General features: G+C 43.7%; 1 protein-coding gene across 2 annotated transcripts; it reads left to right on the top strand.

Moving 5' to 3' along the window:
- Positions 1 to 1044: 1044 nt before the first annotated feature.
- Positions 1045 to 13565, top strand: TBX22 (T-box transcription factor 22). 2 transcript variants are annotated; one of them, XM_074963120.1, is made up of 9 exons: positions 1045 to 1111; positions 1406 to 1531; positions 2268 to 2421; positions 3278 to 3379; positions 4948 to 5122; positions 6315 to 6479; positions 7325 to 7389; positions 7653 to 7738; positions 12756 to 13565. In XM_074963120.1, the coding sequence occupies exons 1-9, from the start codon at positions 1045 to 1047 to the stop codon at positions 13364 to 13366; spliced, it is 1551 nt and encodes a 516-aa protein (XP_074819221.1). In that variant the 3' UTR covers positions 13367 to 13565. The 2 variants fall into 2 exon arrangements, with proteins under 2 accessions (XP_074819221.1, XP_074819222.1); XM_074963121.1 differs by lacking the exon at positions 1045 to 1111 and having other exon boundaries at positions 1366 to 1531.
- Positions 13566 to 16756: the final 3191 nt, after the last annotated feature.

The following is a 16756-nucleotide window of genomic DNA, read 5'->3' as shown; positions in this document are numbered from 1 at the left end:
TAATGAGTGAATTATATTTGCATAAATTGGTTGGCAAGGATAAATTTACAGTTATTTCCTTTTCTGTCACATTTTAAACGGCATGGAAGTTGTTTCAGGGCACTTTTCGATAACATTTCCAAGCAGGAAGACGAGGTTTGTAATATTTGGAAACCTAGTCACTGGAGTTATGGCTGAAATCGTTTCAAAGGAAAGGAACGATATCCTCGAATGGCCGGGTTTGCAGGGCTCAGATTATATTTCTGTTCATCAGTAAATGAGGGGAAGATCTGTTCTGAGAATTGGTCATTTAATCGTTGCATTTTTATTATTTTAAATCTCTGAAGCTTTGTGTTGTAGCCTTGCCTTTGTCTGTTATATGGACATCTGCAACACGGCGAAGCTATTCGAATTAGTAACTGAAATGAATAATGTGAATCAAATATTTTGATTTTCCCCCTTCTAATCTGCTGCAGATGCTGGCTCCTGGGTGGCAGTGATGCAGTGTCCTTGTCCTGCCTTGGAAGTGAAAACGTGTAAATGTTACATCCTTGATCCTGTTAAAAAAAATCCTTCGTCTTGCCCTTACTGTTACATACTAAGGAGTCGCCTTCACCTGGGGGTAGGGGACTACAGTTTGACTCGATGTGCTTTAAAACCCCAAAAGACGTCGGTTTGCTTCAATAGCACCGTTTCGGTTTCCGAGGACGGAAAGCAAGGCAGCTGAAGTGAATCACACACCTTGTGTCTTAATTGGGGTAGCAAAAGCCTAGAGAGATTTTTGCTGGTTCTGGTTAAACATTATTTGCACTTTTGTTGGAAAAGTGGCCCCTAGTGTGCAATTATGTCACATTTCTTTGGCTTTTACAATTGAATGCAGAACAGTAACCTCTTTGATTTATCCTAGACGGGGCAGACTCCCTCTTTTCCCCACTCCCTCCCTCCTTTTCTGTCTTCCCCCTTGTTTTTTCTTTAGCCCTAGGAACTGTCACTCAATGTTTTTTACGCTCCCCACAGTTTCCAAAACAAACAGTGGTGCCTGCAGCCTTCTATTGATTCAGTTGGATGCAACAGTATCTCTCTCACGCGGCGGCTCCCCAATCGGAGCTGCTCCGTTTGCCAGTGAGGGCAGGTCTGTTCCCTAAAAATTCCTCCCCTTGCCAATCTCCTAGAACCACCAGGAGGAATAAATCGAGGGATTTAACCTGACGCGGGTGCCCGCATGCACGATGCGGAGACCGTGCGAAGGAAGGGGCTGTCAGGAGGAACCTTACCGCTCCTGCCCGAGGGGGCTTTTAGCTCTCTTTTAGGATTTGGGGGATTTCCTCCCCATTTTTAAAGGATCAGGCTTGAAGTTCCGCTCGGGAGGATCCAATTTGCTCCGGGATGGCTCTAAGCTCCCGAGCTCACGCTTTCTCCGTTGAAGCCTTAGTGGGGAAATCCGCAAAGAGGAAACTGCAGGACTTCAGAGATGAGAAACAACAGCACCGCGTGGAGAAGGGAGAGGCGGAAGGGACCGGCTGCAGAGGGACCGGGAAAAGCCAGGGACCTGGTTAGTATCCCCCGTTTTTTCTCTTTAAATAACGTCTGACAGGAGCCGGCGCGGAGAGTCCTTCGTGGCTAAAGGCTTCCCGAACTCCCGCGGTATCGGTTCCGCTCCTCAAACTCCGCAGCCCGTCCCCCAGCCAGGTCACGGGGAGAGGCTACGGGGAGCCTGAGATCCGCATACATGCAAAACAACAGCCATATGTTAAAGAAACCTCCCGAGCTCTCTGTCTGAGGTGCGGGAGCTGAGCCGCATCCACCAGCTGTTTCCCCAGCCCGGCAGACCGGCCGGTTTCATAGAAAGAGACCGAAGAACCTGCCCAGGTGGTGCACGCCAAACTTCCTGATCGTTTGAATCAGCTCCCCGAAGACCCTGTCTCACCTGAGCCGGTTCCCGTTTCCTTTGCCAACCCGTAACTAGAGAAGGGAGCGCGGCCCTCGGCTCACCTTTGACACAGAAGGATTTGTGCCGGCCACGGAAAATACCCTTTGCTTTCCTTTCCCACCCCCGGGCCCTGTTAATCTCCAGGCGCTCGCGGGGATGGTGAGCCTAGATTTTAGTAATCCGAAATATGCTGTATAATAGATTAGCTACTTCCACCTCGGATGCAGTCCGTATCCGGAGAGCCAGTGCCCAGGGTGGGGGCTCTGCAGGCTAATTCAGGGCCCGGGGGCATTTCTGTACATGTAAACTTGCTCTGAATAGGAACCGTGTAAATACTTCTCATTTCTGATCCTGGCAGAAAAGAGACCTAAAGCAGACACATCGGCTTCTTTCTCAGCGAGCGCCGAAAGCCGAGACGCGAAGGATGAGATCCACGTGGAACTGCAAGGCTCTGAACTCTGGAAAAGATTTCACGAGATCGGCACGGAAATGATTATTACCAAAGCCGGCAGGTATGGCAGAGCCAGGCACGCCTTGGGTGCTGTGTGGTTGTATGTAAATCATGGGTGATAGCCACAGGGTGTCTTCTGGCCCAAGAAAAACCCAGGTTCTTAAATACATTTGTTGTGCTTTCGATTGCTCGTGCTAACGATTCAAAAACTACGAGCAGCTCTGGAGAGCGTTGTAAAATATGAAACTTTCACTGAATCCCTGCATCAAATCCCTTTGTCAAAGATTTGGCAAGTGGACCAGAAGCAAACCATTCGGCAAGCGTTCAAAAAACGTGTAGTATGCAGTATGCATTTATGCATGTTAACTGGAATAGTGGCCTATACAATCTTCATACTTAATGTTCCAATATATCTCCTACAGACGATATATTTGGTGTATGTTTTCTCTTCAATATTTTAATCAACTCGAGTCTTATCAATATCGATATGAACAACGTTACAAAGGCGGGTACGTAACCTAATGTTAGAAACCACGATCAGTGGAATTCTGTTTTACTATAGCCATCATTTTTTCATGCATATACTTTAATGTTTCCCATATAGTAGATCTTACGGCAACTCTTTATATACAGCTAAATGTAACTTCCTTGTCTCTGCGATCACCCGCGCATAACAGATCGGTTCCCGCTCACGTTCTGTGTAGCGTTTTGTGCTAAGAGCGACAACCACCCAGAGGATTTCACTCCGAATATTTTCGGTACAATCCCGTTTCCCAGTCCCCGAAAGTGATTATTTTAAAAAAAATAATCGTTGTCGACTTTTAAAGTGGGAGCTTTGTCCTGAAACTTTTTACTCCCGCCTTACAAGCTTCAAAAGGAAAGAGGGAAAATAACGGGCTCCTTTCTGCATCCTGCAGGAGAATGTTTCCCTCTGTCAGGGTGAAAGTGAAGGGTCTGGAGCCAGCGAAGCAATATTACGTCGCCATTGACGTGGTCCCTGTGGACTCCAAAAGATACAGGTAAAGAACCGGATCCACGCAAATGCCGCGCTGCGTTTTACAGCGCAAACAAAGAAGCCTGCACCATGCCCATTCATTACAATAACTAGCTGATTACCCACGACAACCAAAGGATCCCACAGTCCGCCCGCTATCGCTGCTGAGTGGGATCTGAAAACAACCCCCCCCACACACACACTTGCAAATAGCGGAGCCCCCTCCCCACCTCATTGCGGGGAAACTCTCTAGCGCCCAGCCTCAGAGCGGCGGCTCTCCCACACTGGTGTCCTGCGTCAGTTTCACTCAAGCGTTTCAAAGCGCGCCTCGCTGCCTCTCCGCGCAGCAAACTCACCCGGGAGTGTTTGCTCGCCTCGGGCATCTCTGCGCTTGACCTAGCCCTCTTGCAGCTCCGTAGGATGCCCTTGACCATCCCTGCCCCGGGCGCGCCCCCCGCCCCTCCAGGTCAGGGCAATGCGTCCAGTCCCCAGCCCCTAGGCAGGTTCCTTGTGGCCTGGAGCCCCCGAGGGTGCTGGGGGGAGGAGAGGAGCCAGCTTCGCGGGTCTGTGCGGCTTGCCCAGCAGTCACCGAATGACAGGGGGTGTCAAAGGGACACGGGGCAGGGGGTGATCGCCGCCCGAAGGGGACAGGCTCTGGTTTCCGAGTAACAAGGGCAATTTCGCTGGGGGCGGGTGTATGTGCAAAGATTATCGGTATAAACTGGAGAGCGAGGTTCAGAGCCGGCCTTGCTTTGGGTGCAACAGCGAAATGACTCAACGAGAGTCACAACAAGCAGCCTTGCCCAGGGCACCCCCAGAGCAGTCAACCTGCAGGCACTGGGGGGCAATTAAACCAGCGCCCCCGGAGCTGTGTGCCGGCCGGCTGGAGGGGCTCCGGGCTCCCAGGGACTATCCCACCGCCCAGTAACAAGAGCTGAGAACGGGTTGGGAACCTAAGCCCAGGAAGGAAACTGGAGGGGGGGGGGTTGTTTCTTACCTAACCCTCCCCGCCCCCCCAGGTGACGAGGCAGACAAAGCAGCGGGAGCAACTGATAACTCCGATTGGTTGCTGTGGTGGTTGTTGTCTTATGATTTGCAGCCCTTCAGAAACACATTTGTTTTAGCGGGCGCACGTGCGCACAGGGCGAGTGTCTGTGCAGGGCGGAGAGCCCGCGGGGGTCCCGCTTCTCCTTGCCAGGCTTATTCCCCCCCCCCCCTTGCCCCGCGCCGCCAGCCCTGGAGGGATGGGTGAGGCAGGGAGGCTGGAAGCCGACCCAGCTGCTGGGTTTCCCTGTGCCGGGCCCGCACACATCCCTGCAATGGCCCGGCTCGGCACAGCCTGGCTTGGGAAACAAGCGCCACCGCTGGGGAGCTGGGCCCTGAGCGGTGCACGGCCCCGGCCGGGGGCAGGCAGAGCGCTCGGGCTCCGCGGATCTCGCTCAGCGGCTGGCGTCCGGAAACAGGGGCCAGCCCCACCGAACGCCCTGGCCCTGCCGCGCCCCCTGGGGCGGGAGCCACAGGCCTCCCTCGGCCGGGCTCCCGGCCCGGGGTCCTGCTATTGTCTGCTGACCCCGCGGTGCCCTCCCGTTCTAGGTATGTCTACCACAGCTCCCAGTGGATGGTGGCTGGGAACACAGACCACTCCTGTATAACGCCCAGGCTCTATATCCACCCGGATTCCCCCTGCTCCGGAGAGACCTGGATGAGGCAAATCATCAGCTTCGACCGGGTGAAACTCACCAACAATGAGATGGACGACAAAGGGCATGTAGGTGTGGATTTAGCCCGGTTCTCGTCCTGCAGGGGGAGGGAGGCGGGCAGGGGCAGCCCCCCGGGAGGCGGACACTCCCCCCGCCCCTTCAGCTCTTTTGGGGAGGGCCCCGGTGGATGCAGCCGCATTCCCGATCTACTCTCCCCCCACTGCCATGCACAGCCCGGTTTGGTCCCGTGCCTGCACCGCCTGGGGACTGAGCCCCTAAACCGGAGCTGGAGAGAATCGTCACTTGCCCCTGGACGGGAAGAGGGGGAAGGGGTGTATCCGGCCGCAGTGCCGGCTGTGGGATGAACGCACTTGAACAGTGTGTGTGTGTGGGGGGGGCGCTTTCTTTCGCTGTCCCTGGGCCTCCTTGTCCCTTGGGGATCCCGCTTCCAGTCTGTGGCTGGATTCGGGGCACATGCTGCCAGGGGAAGCTGAGGAAAGAGGGACCGATCAGGAACCGCGCTGGGAGCTCCAGGCCCCACCTAGGGCGAGGCCAAGACCCTAAAGACGCCACGCGTTTTTCAGGCGAGTCAGATGCCAGCCAGGGAAGCCCCATGCGGAATCAGCGTGTGTCCATAAGCACCAGGCTGAGTGAGACCCATTATTCCAAGTGCCCAGCACCTTGCAGAGATCGGGAAGGAGGGTTACAGCTGCACACAAGAGCCGTAACTTTACAGCCTGTCCACTGCAGTCTTTCGTGCCAGAAAGCGCCTAAATCCTAGGAAATATCCCGCACTCAGCTGCAATCTGTCCCTTTCTTCTTGAGTTAAACGAACTGGATTTTCGAGCCCACAGTTCCTATCCGGATGAGGGGGGGGTTGTTTCCTCCCCTAAATATTGCACGAAGATTGGGAGAGCAGTTTGGGTCACCAGAGAGCCGAGCTATTGATTTAAGCGGGGGGAAGGTTTGCCGGTATTTGCAAAATAAAATAAACGGGGCTTTAGGAAAGCAAAATGGACCCCCCCCCCATACACACACACCCGAATCTTCCAGAGGCGAACGCAAATTTGAGTTAACTAACGCGGTGTTTAGAGTCAGGACAGATTTCGAGGCAGTTGGCTCAGCTCGGAGAACGGGAGCAGGAGAGAACTACTTGGCTATTGCTAATGGGAGAAGCATTTCAGCCGGCGACAGGGGTTCTCTCGTCCCTTTCTGTGCAGAGGGGAGAGCTGCTCATCCTCTTTTCCTTGTAATTTACAGATTATCCTGCAGTCCATGCACAAATACAAACCGAGAGTGCACGTGATTCTGCAGGATTCCAGATTTGATCTGGCCCAGATCCAGTCTCTGCCAGCGGAAGGGGTTAAAACCTTTTCATTTAAGGAAACCGAATTCACCACTGTTACGGCTTATCAAAACCAGCAGGTAAAGCGGCCCCGGGGAACAGGGAGAGCGCCCGAGCTTTCCTGCACTGCAGCCCGGCTCGGAGCTTCACCTTTGCTGGGTTCCCGGGAAACAGAACCGTAGCTGGAAACCTGGATTTTTAACTTTGTTTTTTTTACTAATTTTGAGCATGTTCCACAACACACGCTAGGATATATTACGGCCTGTTACTGCCTGCTCACGCGGGGCTGCTACTTTCACTAAGAAATCTCTGGAGACTTGCTCTCCCCCGGGCCTTGACTACAATAATAATATAATAAATACTAATTGTATTTAGAAAAGTCCTGATGCTGCGAGGTGCTGAGTCCTATTCCTACTGACTTAAGCACCTTGTAGGACCTGGCACTGCCCTCACAGACTGCCACAGCGCCGGGGGAGCTGGGCGATGCTTTATAATAAACAACGCGGTACAGTGTTGTGGAAGTAGAATTAAAACATGTGCACAAAACTGCAGATAAAATAAATAGAAGGGAATCTTGTTTAGAAAATACCAAAGGGAAAGGAACTCAGTCTGCTTGAGATTAAGGAATCATCATCATCATCATCATAATTAATAAGTGCTGCTTTAAAGTGCATAGGGAGGGAGGGATATTTATAATAGAAACAACTGCAATATTGAGCTAAATCTTGCCCTTACATTCCATTGACGTCAACAGGGCTATCTGTAGGATTCAGGAAAGCAGATTTTAATCTAAACAATATAATTCAATATAACAATCAGCGGAAGTGAGGGTACTATACCCCTCTTATATCATTTTAATCCTACTTTCACCTGGCCTTATTTACTCACTACAATTATTTGATTATTTTAATTTTTTAATCTGTAGATTACCAAGCTGAAAATAGACAGGAATCCCTTTGCTAAAGGATTTAGAGACCCTGGGAGAAACAGGTAATTATTATAAATTGTCAGCTACAACTTCTGTACATTCTCATGTGTGTAAAAAGATCTACGCTCTATTTAATACTACTCTTAATTTACGATTTGAAATGACTCTGTTAACTAACTGGAAAGAAAGAAAAGAGAGAAGGCTTTAGAATATTTATGCATTCTTTCTTTATGAAAGATATCTAGAAAGGCAGGAAGTCCACAAATGTAATTCTCTGCAGGAGCCATATCCATCAAGTCACTGAATTCCACGTTCTACTTTATAGGGGAGTGCTGGATGGACTTTTGGAAACATATCCATGGAGGCCACCACTTACTCTGGATTTTAAGACCTTTGGTGCAGAAACCCAAGGTGAGTTTTGAATCTTCAAGTGGTTTCTAAGGTGTAAACAAAAGATTAAGTGTAAAACAGAAATAACCTAACTGTTGTGCATGTGTGAAATGACATGGAAATGACATGGAGATGTGGATGTGTGAAATTACATTAGGAGGATGCCATCCTGGGGAATGGCACTGTGATGAAAGGATTAGAATTCAAATTTACTGACTCAGTCCTTTCTTGCTGTTTATGCTTAATAACAACTATCTAGCTGATTGTTTCTGCGAGCAAGACAATATTTTTACATTAACTCTTTATTAATTTTCAAATCAAATGACATTGAAGAATAAACAAATATCTGAAAAGAAGAAAAAGGACAAGAAAGTAACTATATTAAGTCACTAATAACAACAACTCATTTAGGGACAGCTACTTCAGGCCCTGATCCTGCAAAGAGCTGTGCCCAGGAGGAGCCTTGCACCATTTCAGTGGGGCTCCATACAGGTGCAAAATCCTACCCTCCTGGAGCTTATTGTCCGTTTGAAGCCTTAAAGACCTTCTATCACATTATGTTTTATCTGTGACTAAAGGCAATCTTGAGATGCTTGAGTTAATGCCATCATATTTGAACATCTGGTGGTGGGGCATTTTCAGTGAAGGACCCTTTGCTATAAAATTCATTCCCTCTGCTGGTCTAATACAGGCTGAGCCCTTGGGTGTGAAGTCTGTATTCTTTCCATGATAGTGTGTCAATTAGTTAATTATTTAGGACTATAATTAATGTATTTTAGCATTGTGTATAAACTTAAAGATTTTGATAAGTTCATGTATTATATCTAAAAATAAGAGTACACACAATAAAATAAATATTACACAGAGGAAGTGGGTAGATACCAAACAACATTCTGTAGACCTAACTCTACATACCTTGTGCAAGGAAGACTCCTGTAGAAATCAATTTAAGGAATATGAAACTTGCCCCAGGAACATTGTAGTAATGCTTTAATGTACACTAACCATTCAACTGTAGCTGAGAATACTGAAACATGATTCACACCTATAACTTGTATGAAAAAATATTATTCAGCTGTTTTAAAGGGATATTTAGAATAGGTTTGTTATTTTGCTATCTTGTCACAAAATCCATAAATTTCTTGTGATTGTCCATTCCATTCTAGAATATTATCTTGAAATAGGATCATAATAATATTTAATGATATTTTCTATGGTTTGCTACTCTTCTTTTTTGGATAAACAAAATCCAATGTTTAAATAGTAAAGAAGATGATACAATATCTAGAAATTATCAATAATAAGACATTTAACTGCTGCAAAATTGCAAATAAGTGTTGCAAGATTTTTCAAATAATAATTATCTCCACTGAGACGAAGGTTTCTAACCATCAGAGGACTGAAGTTCTGGAACAGCCTTCCAAGGGAAGCAGTGGGGGCAAAAGACCTATCTTGCTTCAAGATTAAACTCGATAAGTTTATGGAGGAGATGGTATGATGGAATAACATGATTTTGGCAATTAATTGATCTTTAACTGTTCATGATAAATAAGCCCAATGGCCTGTGATGGGATGTTAGATGGGGTGGGATCTGAGTTACTACAGAGAATTCTTTCCTGGGTATCTGGCTGGTGAATCTTGCCCACATGCTCAGGGTTCAGCTGATCGCCATATTTGGGGTCGGGAAGGAATTTTCCTCCAGGGCAGATTGGAAGAGGCCCTGGGGGTTTTTCACCTTCCTCTGTAGCATGGGGCACGGGTCACTTGCTGGAGGATTCTCTGCACCTTGAAGTCTTTAAACCATGATTTGAGGACTTCAGTAGCTCAGACATAGGTTAGGGGTTTTTCAGGAGTGGGTGGGTGAGATTCTGTGGCCTGCGTTGTGCCGGAGGTCAGACTAGATGATCATAATGGTCCCTTCTGACCTTAATACCTATGAGTCTATGAGAAGTTATTTGTTTGGCGCCCAATCCTGCAGAATTTATACAGGAAAAATGTCCACTGGAAGTTTTGCTTGAAGAATGACTGCTTGTAGAGCCAGATGAAAAATTGTGACTCTACCATTGGAAAGCACTTTAAAAAAAAAAAAAAAGCTATGCTTACCAATTTAACACAGCCATTAACCTTAGGAAAAATTTGAAGATTTCTGTATTGTGGCATGTACATCCCATGTTATCTCAAAACGTGACTAGTTCCTATTTTATAAGATCAAGAAGTCAAGATAAATAGACATAGAGGCTACACACATAAATACTGTATAGAATTAATGATGGTGTGGGATGTTATAAAAGGTTTATCAGCATGAGTTTTGGAGGGCTGCATTACACATAAGCGGCCTTAAGCAAAAGATCGCTAATGTTGTTCAGAAGTTTGTAATGCTACAAATAGTCTTAGAGGAGATAGACTAGTGGGCAGAATGCACGCAAGATGGTAAAAGGTGCATGATGAATGCCATTTATGATGTGCATTTCATAGAAGTGCCAACTTTCATGGGTTTTATTGCTGGTCCCATGATATTTAGTATTTTTCTTAATGGCCAATTTCCTGGACTCATATGAACATATCAGAATCTCAGCTTTCATTTAAATCAAAATAAGTTTCTAGACATCATAGTGGTAGAGAAAAGGTTGAAAACACACATCCTAAGGGCTTAAAACCTAGAAGGCAAATGATTTATTTTAAATATCTCATGATTTTTTTAAGACAATTTCATGATCTTTTGGGGTCCAACTGACTTTTGAACACTGAGAATACGGATATCCCTTCACTTATATGATATGGGCACACACACATACATTGTGATACATGTACGCACAACTTGGTCTAAATACCCATTGTATTCAATGGGAATAAGATCAGGTCTAAATATCTGTATGGCAAAGAAAGCTAAATGACCCATGAAAAGTTCTTCAGTGACTTGTTGCAGTGATTTGCTATGCTCTGCTTGCATTTCTGAAACACCGACAATGTGTCCATTAGCTACTCCGAAACAGGACTTGGATTTTTTTTGTTAATAATTTAATTTAATAATTTCAGAACATGACAAGGCCATCTAGACTAAACATGCCTACATAGATCCATCTGAACTGTAGAGCAGCTTACGGATGGGCAAGAACTTTCACATTCCAAAAGTCAACAGACTTGCCAAGGAATGGTGCACAACTGATAGTGACACACAGAGAGCGTAGACGAAATGAATACTGTAGATGCTGAAAAATTCTCAGCAACAATCTATTTACAGTACTTAATAAAAATGCTTAACCAGATTTGCAGTATTATTTTATTCATTTCTCACCCCACAAAATCCAAAGATCTATTGGAAACCACTTTATGTACATTTTAAGGAGCATTTTAAGTTTATGATAATATTCTACACGCTGTCCACTATTTAGCCACATAGGGACTACTTTTGCAAGTTGAGATAATGATCTTGCCATCACAAATGTGATCTTACATTGCTTAAGTTGCCTCTAAAACACTATAATATTAATGAGAATTAGGGAGGAGGAGGAGAATAGGTCCTTTCTGTTGCCTGCTCCCTCTCCCATTGAAACCAATATTAAAACAGCAATTGACATCAGTGTGAAAAAGATGAAGCCCTTAATGTGCAAAAATATGCCATCATTCCTGCAAATACATACATGATATGGTCTGCAGTTAATCTGAGAACAAGAATAGTTTCTACATTGCATCACTTCTTAAACCTTCACATTGTATCAATCTCATATACTGACAGCAAAAAGTATAGAATATCAAAAGATTCCTGATAGACCATTACACATAAAACCTGACCAGATCGTGTCTTGCGTACATGACTTTGAATTATAGTGTAAATGAAGAAAGATCCTAAACATGTCAGAACCATTTTACAAATGTGACAAAAAGCAGCTGGGGATATTTTGTTTTTTTCCATGCCAGCATTAATACATATAAATAAATGAGAAAAAAGTAGACCCAAATTTTGTGATATAAGGTGCAATGGAGCTGTGCTAATACATCTGCAGGAGAAGAATGGGGCTTTTAAATGATGCCATCTTAAAACAGTGTCCGCTTAGTAACAGGAATACACATTGCTCTGCAATGTTTCACTGTCAAAGCAACCATCTCTCCTTAGCTTTTACCTTTGAACTTACATAGGAGGAGCTGAAAACTTGTGCTGAACAATGGCGTTACACACCAGTAACCTAATAAATATAAAATAAGTGGATGTTGTTTTTCTAATAAATTTATGAAAGCAATCATTAATCCACTTCAGAAAATAGGTTGTTAAATTGAAAAGAATGTTTAAAGTTGTTTGAGAAACAGTGATTAAAGGTGTCTTATAAACTGCAGTGGAAACTAAATAAAATGAGTCAATTCCTGTGATCGGGGTCCAAGGCAAAATTTCCATTAATGCTGACTAAGAAGTATTTCTATTGTTATATGCAAGGAAAACCCCTGGAAATCAGGAGGAAAATAGAGCACCTTAAACATGACACTGTTTGTTTATAAACAGAAGAAGGGAATTGATTATACATAGAGGCCTGATTCAACAAGGTATTTAAGCATGTGTGTGAGTTTCAGCACCTAAGAAGTTACAATCAAGTTATTGGGACAAAAAAAGAGAAATGTTAATGATATAACAAGATATGATCAATATACAGAATGTTGCTTAATATTGTTAATTCTGTACTAAGACATGTACCTATACATGTCAAGACAATGTAATTTAATGTCTTATTGTAAATGACCCAAATATCAATAAATAAAATCTTTCCCCGTTCCTGCCTCAAAAAAGTTTATGTGAGTAGTCACATACTTACACACACATGCATGACTACCTTGCTGCACTGGGGCCTAGATAACAAAGATATGATGCATAATTTATGGATGGATCTTGCAATAGTCTTGCTTGCAGAATTCCCTTTGGAGTCAGTAGATATTTAGATGAAAATGATAGCAGGCTACATTGACTTCAGTGTGGTCAGGATTCCACCCATAATTCTTATTCGTTAACATCCAATAGCATCATTTTGACGACTTTTGCTTTTATTTTTAGATGGGAGTTCTGGTTCTTCACCTACAACCTCAAGTGGTGGGACGCCATCTCCTCTGAACTCCTTGCTTTCTCCATCTTGCTCACCTCCTACGTTTCACTTGTCAGCAAGCAACATTGGAGGGTCATGCCCTGAAACATATCTACATAATCTCAATTTGCCCCTTTACTACAAGATTTGTCCGACAAGCCTTTTGAGACAACAGTCACTTGTATTTCCAAGCCACGAAAAACTAGGAGGCACCAATCCACATGTTTTACCCCACTTCATGGTGGATGTGCCTGTGCTATCTTCCCTTGGCATAACAAATCTGAAAAATGGTAAATCTGAAGACTTAACTGGGCAGTGTCTACAAGTACCCAATTCTGCTAATCAAATGTTGTATGGACTACATGCATCTGGAAACATTTTCCCATCAAGTCCCATTGCTCGGGAAGCACTTAATTGTTCTTTACATTCTCCATATGGCTTGTATGGTTATAACTTTTCTATGCCATCTAGACTGATGAACGCAACAAGCCATTTCAAAGTGAATGACAGCATTCCGACTTCTTTTAGAGATGGCAGATGTAATCATTCTAACTGGCACTCAGCAATTAACCATTGCCTCTAATGGAACTATAGAACATTTCTAACGCAGTGACATGTAAGCAAGGCTTTTCTTCAATCATTCCCAAAGGTTTGCTGATTATTGTATATAAAGTGCTTCATAATCCAGGAGTGACCTGCCTAGATATTTAACATTTCATGTGCAACTGGGTTGTAAAAAATGTTCTGAGCATGGGGGACAACAAAATAGCCAACAACAGAGAGATGCCTTTTGGTAAGAGTTATTTATGTAATGTTCATAGGATAGGTGCAAACTTTACATTCACCTTTTTAATATTTGCACTCTGCAGCAGGAATGAACCTCAGTGTTAAGGAGCAACTAAGTATAATAAATGTGCAGTACTTTAAACATTATTTTCATGAAACTCTTTATCTAGCTTCCTCTTCAGTTACCCTGAAGGTGAAGGGCTAGCTTCTGCTCACCTTACTTGAGTTGTCCTACTGATGTTAATGGGACTATCTGAGGCCCTGATTTAGCAAACCATCCCTATTCAGCTATGTGCTTAAGCCCATGCTTAAGACCTATTGACTTTATGGGGCATACTTAGAGTGAAGCAAGCATCTTGCTGACTCAGGACCTGAATGAACCAGCTTAGCAGGATGTGGTCCCAAATCTAAACATTAGATGTTGAAGGAAGCAAAGACTGACCAAACGTCCAAGGGCTTGATTATTCCTGGCCTCGAGTGGTGGGGAAAGGGTGTCTGATGAGAGGAGGGTACAAAGAGCCTTCCTGACCCTGTGCCCCTACACAGCACAGTCTGCTCATTATGCTTTCCTAAGGACTCCGCTAGATAATGCTGAAAGTGGCACTAGCCTGTCCCAAAGTGGGCAGGGAGGACAGGGCAGGGCCATGTCTGCCTTCATTTTGGCCAGCTGGTCCCCATAAGGGGAGCTCAGGAAGCAGATCTCAGAGCTCCAGGAAACATTGAGCCTAAGTGAGACAAAACTCTTCCTGAAGCACTTGCTGGGGCAGTGCTCATCTGCATCTCCTCCAACCCCTTGGGGCATGAAGGAAAATAGGAATTGCCAGACTGGATCAGACCCAGGGCCCATCTAGTCCATTATCTTCTCTCTAACAGGGGCCAGCATCAGGTGCTGCAGAGAAAGGTATAAAAACCTTACAGCAGGCAGATATGGGGTAATCTGACCGCCATAGAGATCTCATACTGATCCCTAAGAGCTAGCGACTGAAAAACTCTGAAGCATGAGGTTTTAATTCCCTCCCAATTTTTTTGTTAGCATTAACTGTTCTAACTCTGGATAGTCTTGTTACCCATGTAAATATTCTCCACCCTGCAAGGGCACAATATAACGCTAACAGTTATCCACAATTGGAGGCATGCTGTTTATTTTTCTTTACTTGATGTATGTTCAGGCCCTTCCTGAAGTCAGTTGATTTGTACGTCTAACTTGATATATAATAGACATTTGCAGAGAATATTTGACAGGAATTAGCCACATTGTGGAATTAAAATGAGAGAGAGAGAGAGAGAATCCTGAATTTACAAACATAAAAATGAAAAGGAGTACTTGTGGCACTTAGAGACTAACGAATTTATTTGAGCATAAGCTTTCATGAGCTACAGCTCACTTCATCAGATGAGCTGTAGCTCACGAAAGCTTATACTCAAATAAATTTGTTAGTCTCTAAGGTGCCACAAGTACTCCTGTTCTTTTTGTGGATACAGACTAACACGGCTGCTACTCTGAAACATAAAAATGGTACTACATTGCAAATACACATGGATTTAAGAATGAAAAGTTATTGGCAAAATTCTATTTTTACTCTCATTCATAAATTGTCGTGAAACTAGACCAAAACAGGAGCTGTTTAAATAACACAGTTTAAAGATTTACTGTCACAGGACTTTGTTAAAATGAAATTGCATTCCGGAGATTGGTAGCCTTAACTTTTCCTGCTGGTAGAGCTGCCTGTGACCTATTCACAAAACTCTCATATATATCAATAAGAGATGAGTACTTAGGGTATACATAACTCTGTTAAATTGATATCAAAACAGTTAGTAATATTGCAAAAAGGAGAATATCTGCGTTCTAATGTTATTTTTTTAGCAATGTCTAGGGGTTTTTTTTAATTAAAAGTGAAACATTGCAACAAAGCACTGTTTATAACCAAATGTCTTACAACCACCTTCACTCACAATGGGACAATTCCTGGCTGCTTTACTCATGTGAGTAGTTCCATTGAAGACAATGGACCAGATTTTGCACATTGGTATCACAGAGATCAGAATCTTGGTTCATCAGGAGTGCTCACGAGAATAACAGGAGCAAGACATGGTCCTAAAACTTGAATATATTACTGGGGGAGCAGGAGGAGGATCTTCTAGATAAGTCATTTTTTTCTGGGTGGATGCAAATGGTAAATCCCAAATTCCACAATAACAGTAGTGATTAAATAAAATATTACAATTGTGATAGATTTGAAGTTGTGGACCAAAACTGGTATTTTTCCACTTAAAAGAATAGATTGAAACCTAAGCTATAAATTTTTGGCATAGATGACTTTATGAAAAAGTATCATTTAAATCTGGATCAAATAAATTATATTTTTATTTCCTAGAGCTGAGCAAACAATTTATTTGACAAAATCACCCTCTTTTTCCATTCACAGAATGTATGATGTAAACAGAATATGATTTTCTCAAATGTATTTGTTAATTGATTAACTCTTCTCCACTTTTTTTTAAACTTTTAAAATTAGCAATCTAACATTTGAGTTGTATTGTTTAGTTACAATCATTCTTATAAGTCATGTTATATTGTTTATGGTTCCTGATTGGATATGGATAATTCAAGTTCCTGTTGTGAATACAAATGGAAAACAAATTTAAATGAAGTTTTTCATAAGCAGGCAAGCATAACTTTTGTGTTCTTGAGCATTCCAGGAAAACCCAATCATGCTATTATTTGCAGAGAGCAAAAAAGAGAATGCAAACATCACTAATCAATTGTTTAAAATGAATATTTGTAGAACATTTCTGTTGTGTTCATGCAGCTCTATGTGGTGGTGCAATTGTTGGCAAACGCTCAGTGGCTATAAGATATTTCAACTAAATTCAAATGTACGTTTCATTGTGAACTGGCAACATCTAGTATGAGCTAAAACTTATTCACCTTACTCCCTCCTAGAGTGACTTCAGTGGTATAGCGTGAGGAATTTGGCTCACAGAGTGAATATTCAATACAGTGAGCCAGATTTTGTTCTTGGCTACAAGTGTGGAACTCCACTGGCTTTACCCTTCAGGTCCGAGCTGAAAGAAAAAGTAGAGTTGTTAGATGTATAAAAGGATATAATAAGAATAAGAATAAACTCTGTAGGCAAGATTTTAGGCTCCAGATGATGTGAATGTATTTAACTGTTTTTTCTCT

The sequence above is a fragment of the Natator depressus genome, chromosome 9 (genome assembly GCF_965152275.1).
Source record: "Natator depressus isolate rNatDep1 chromosome 9, rNatDep2.hap1, whole genome shotgun sequence".
Taxonomy (NCBI): Eukaryota; Metazoa; Chordata; order Testudines; family Cheloniidae; genus Natator; species Natator depressus.
This window is presented reverse-complemented; position numbering and strand designations above follow the sequence as displayed.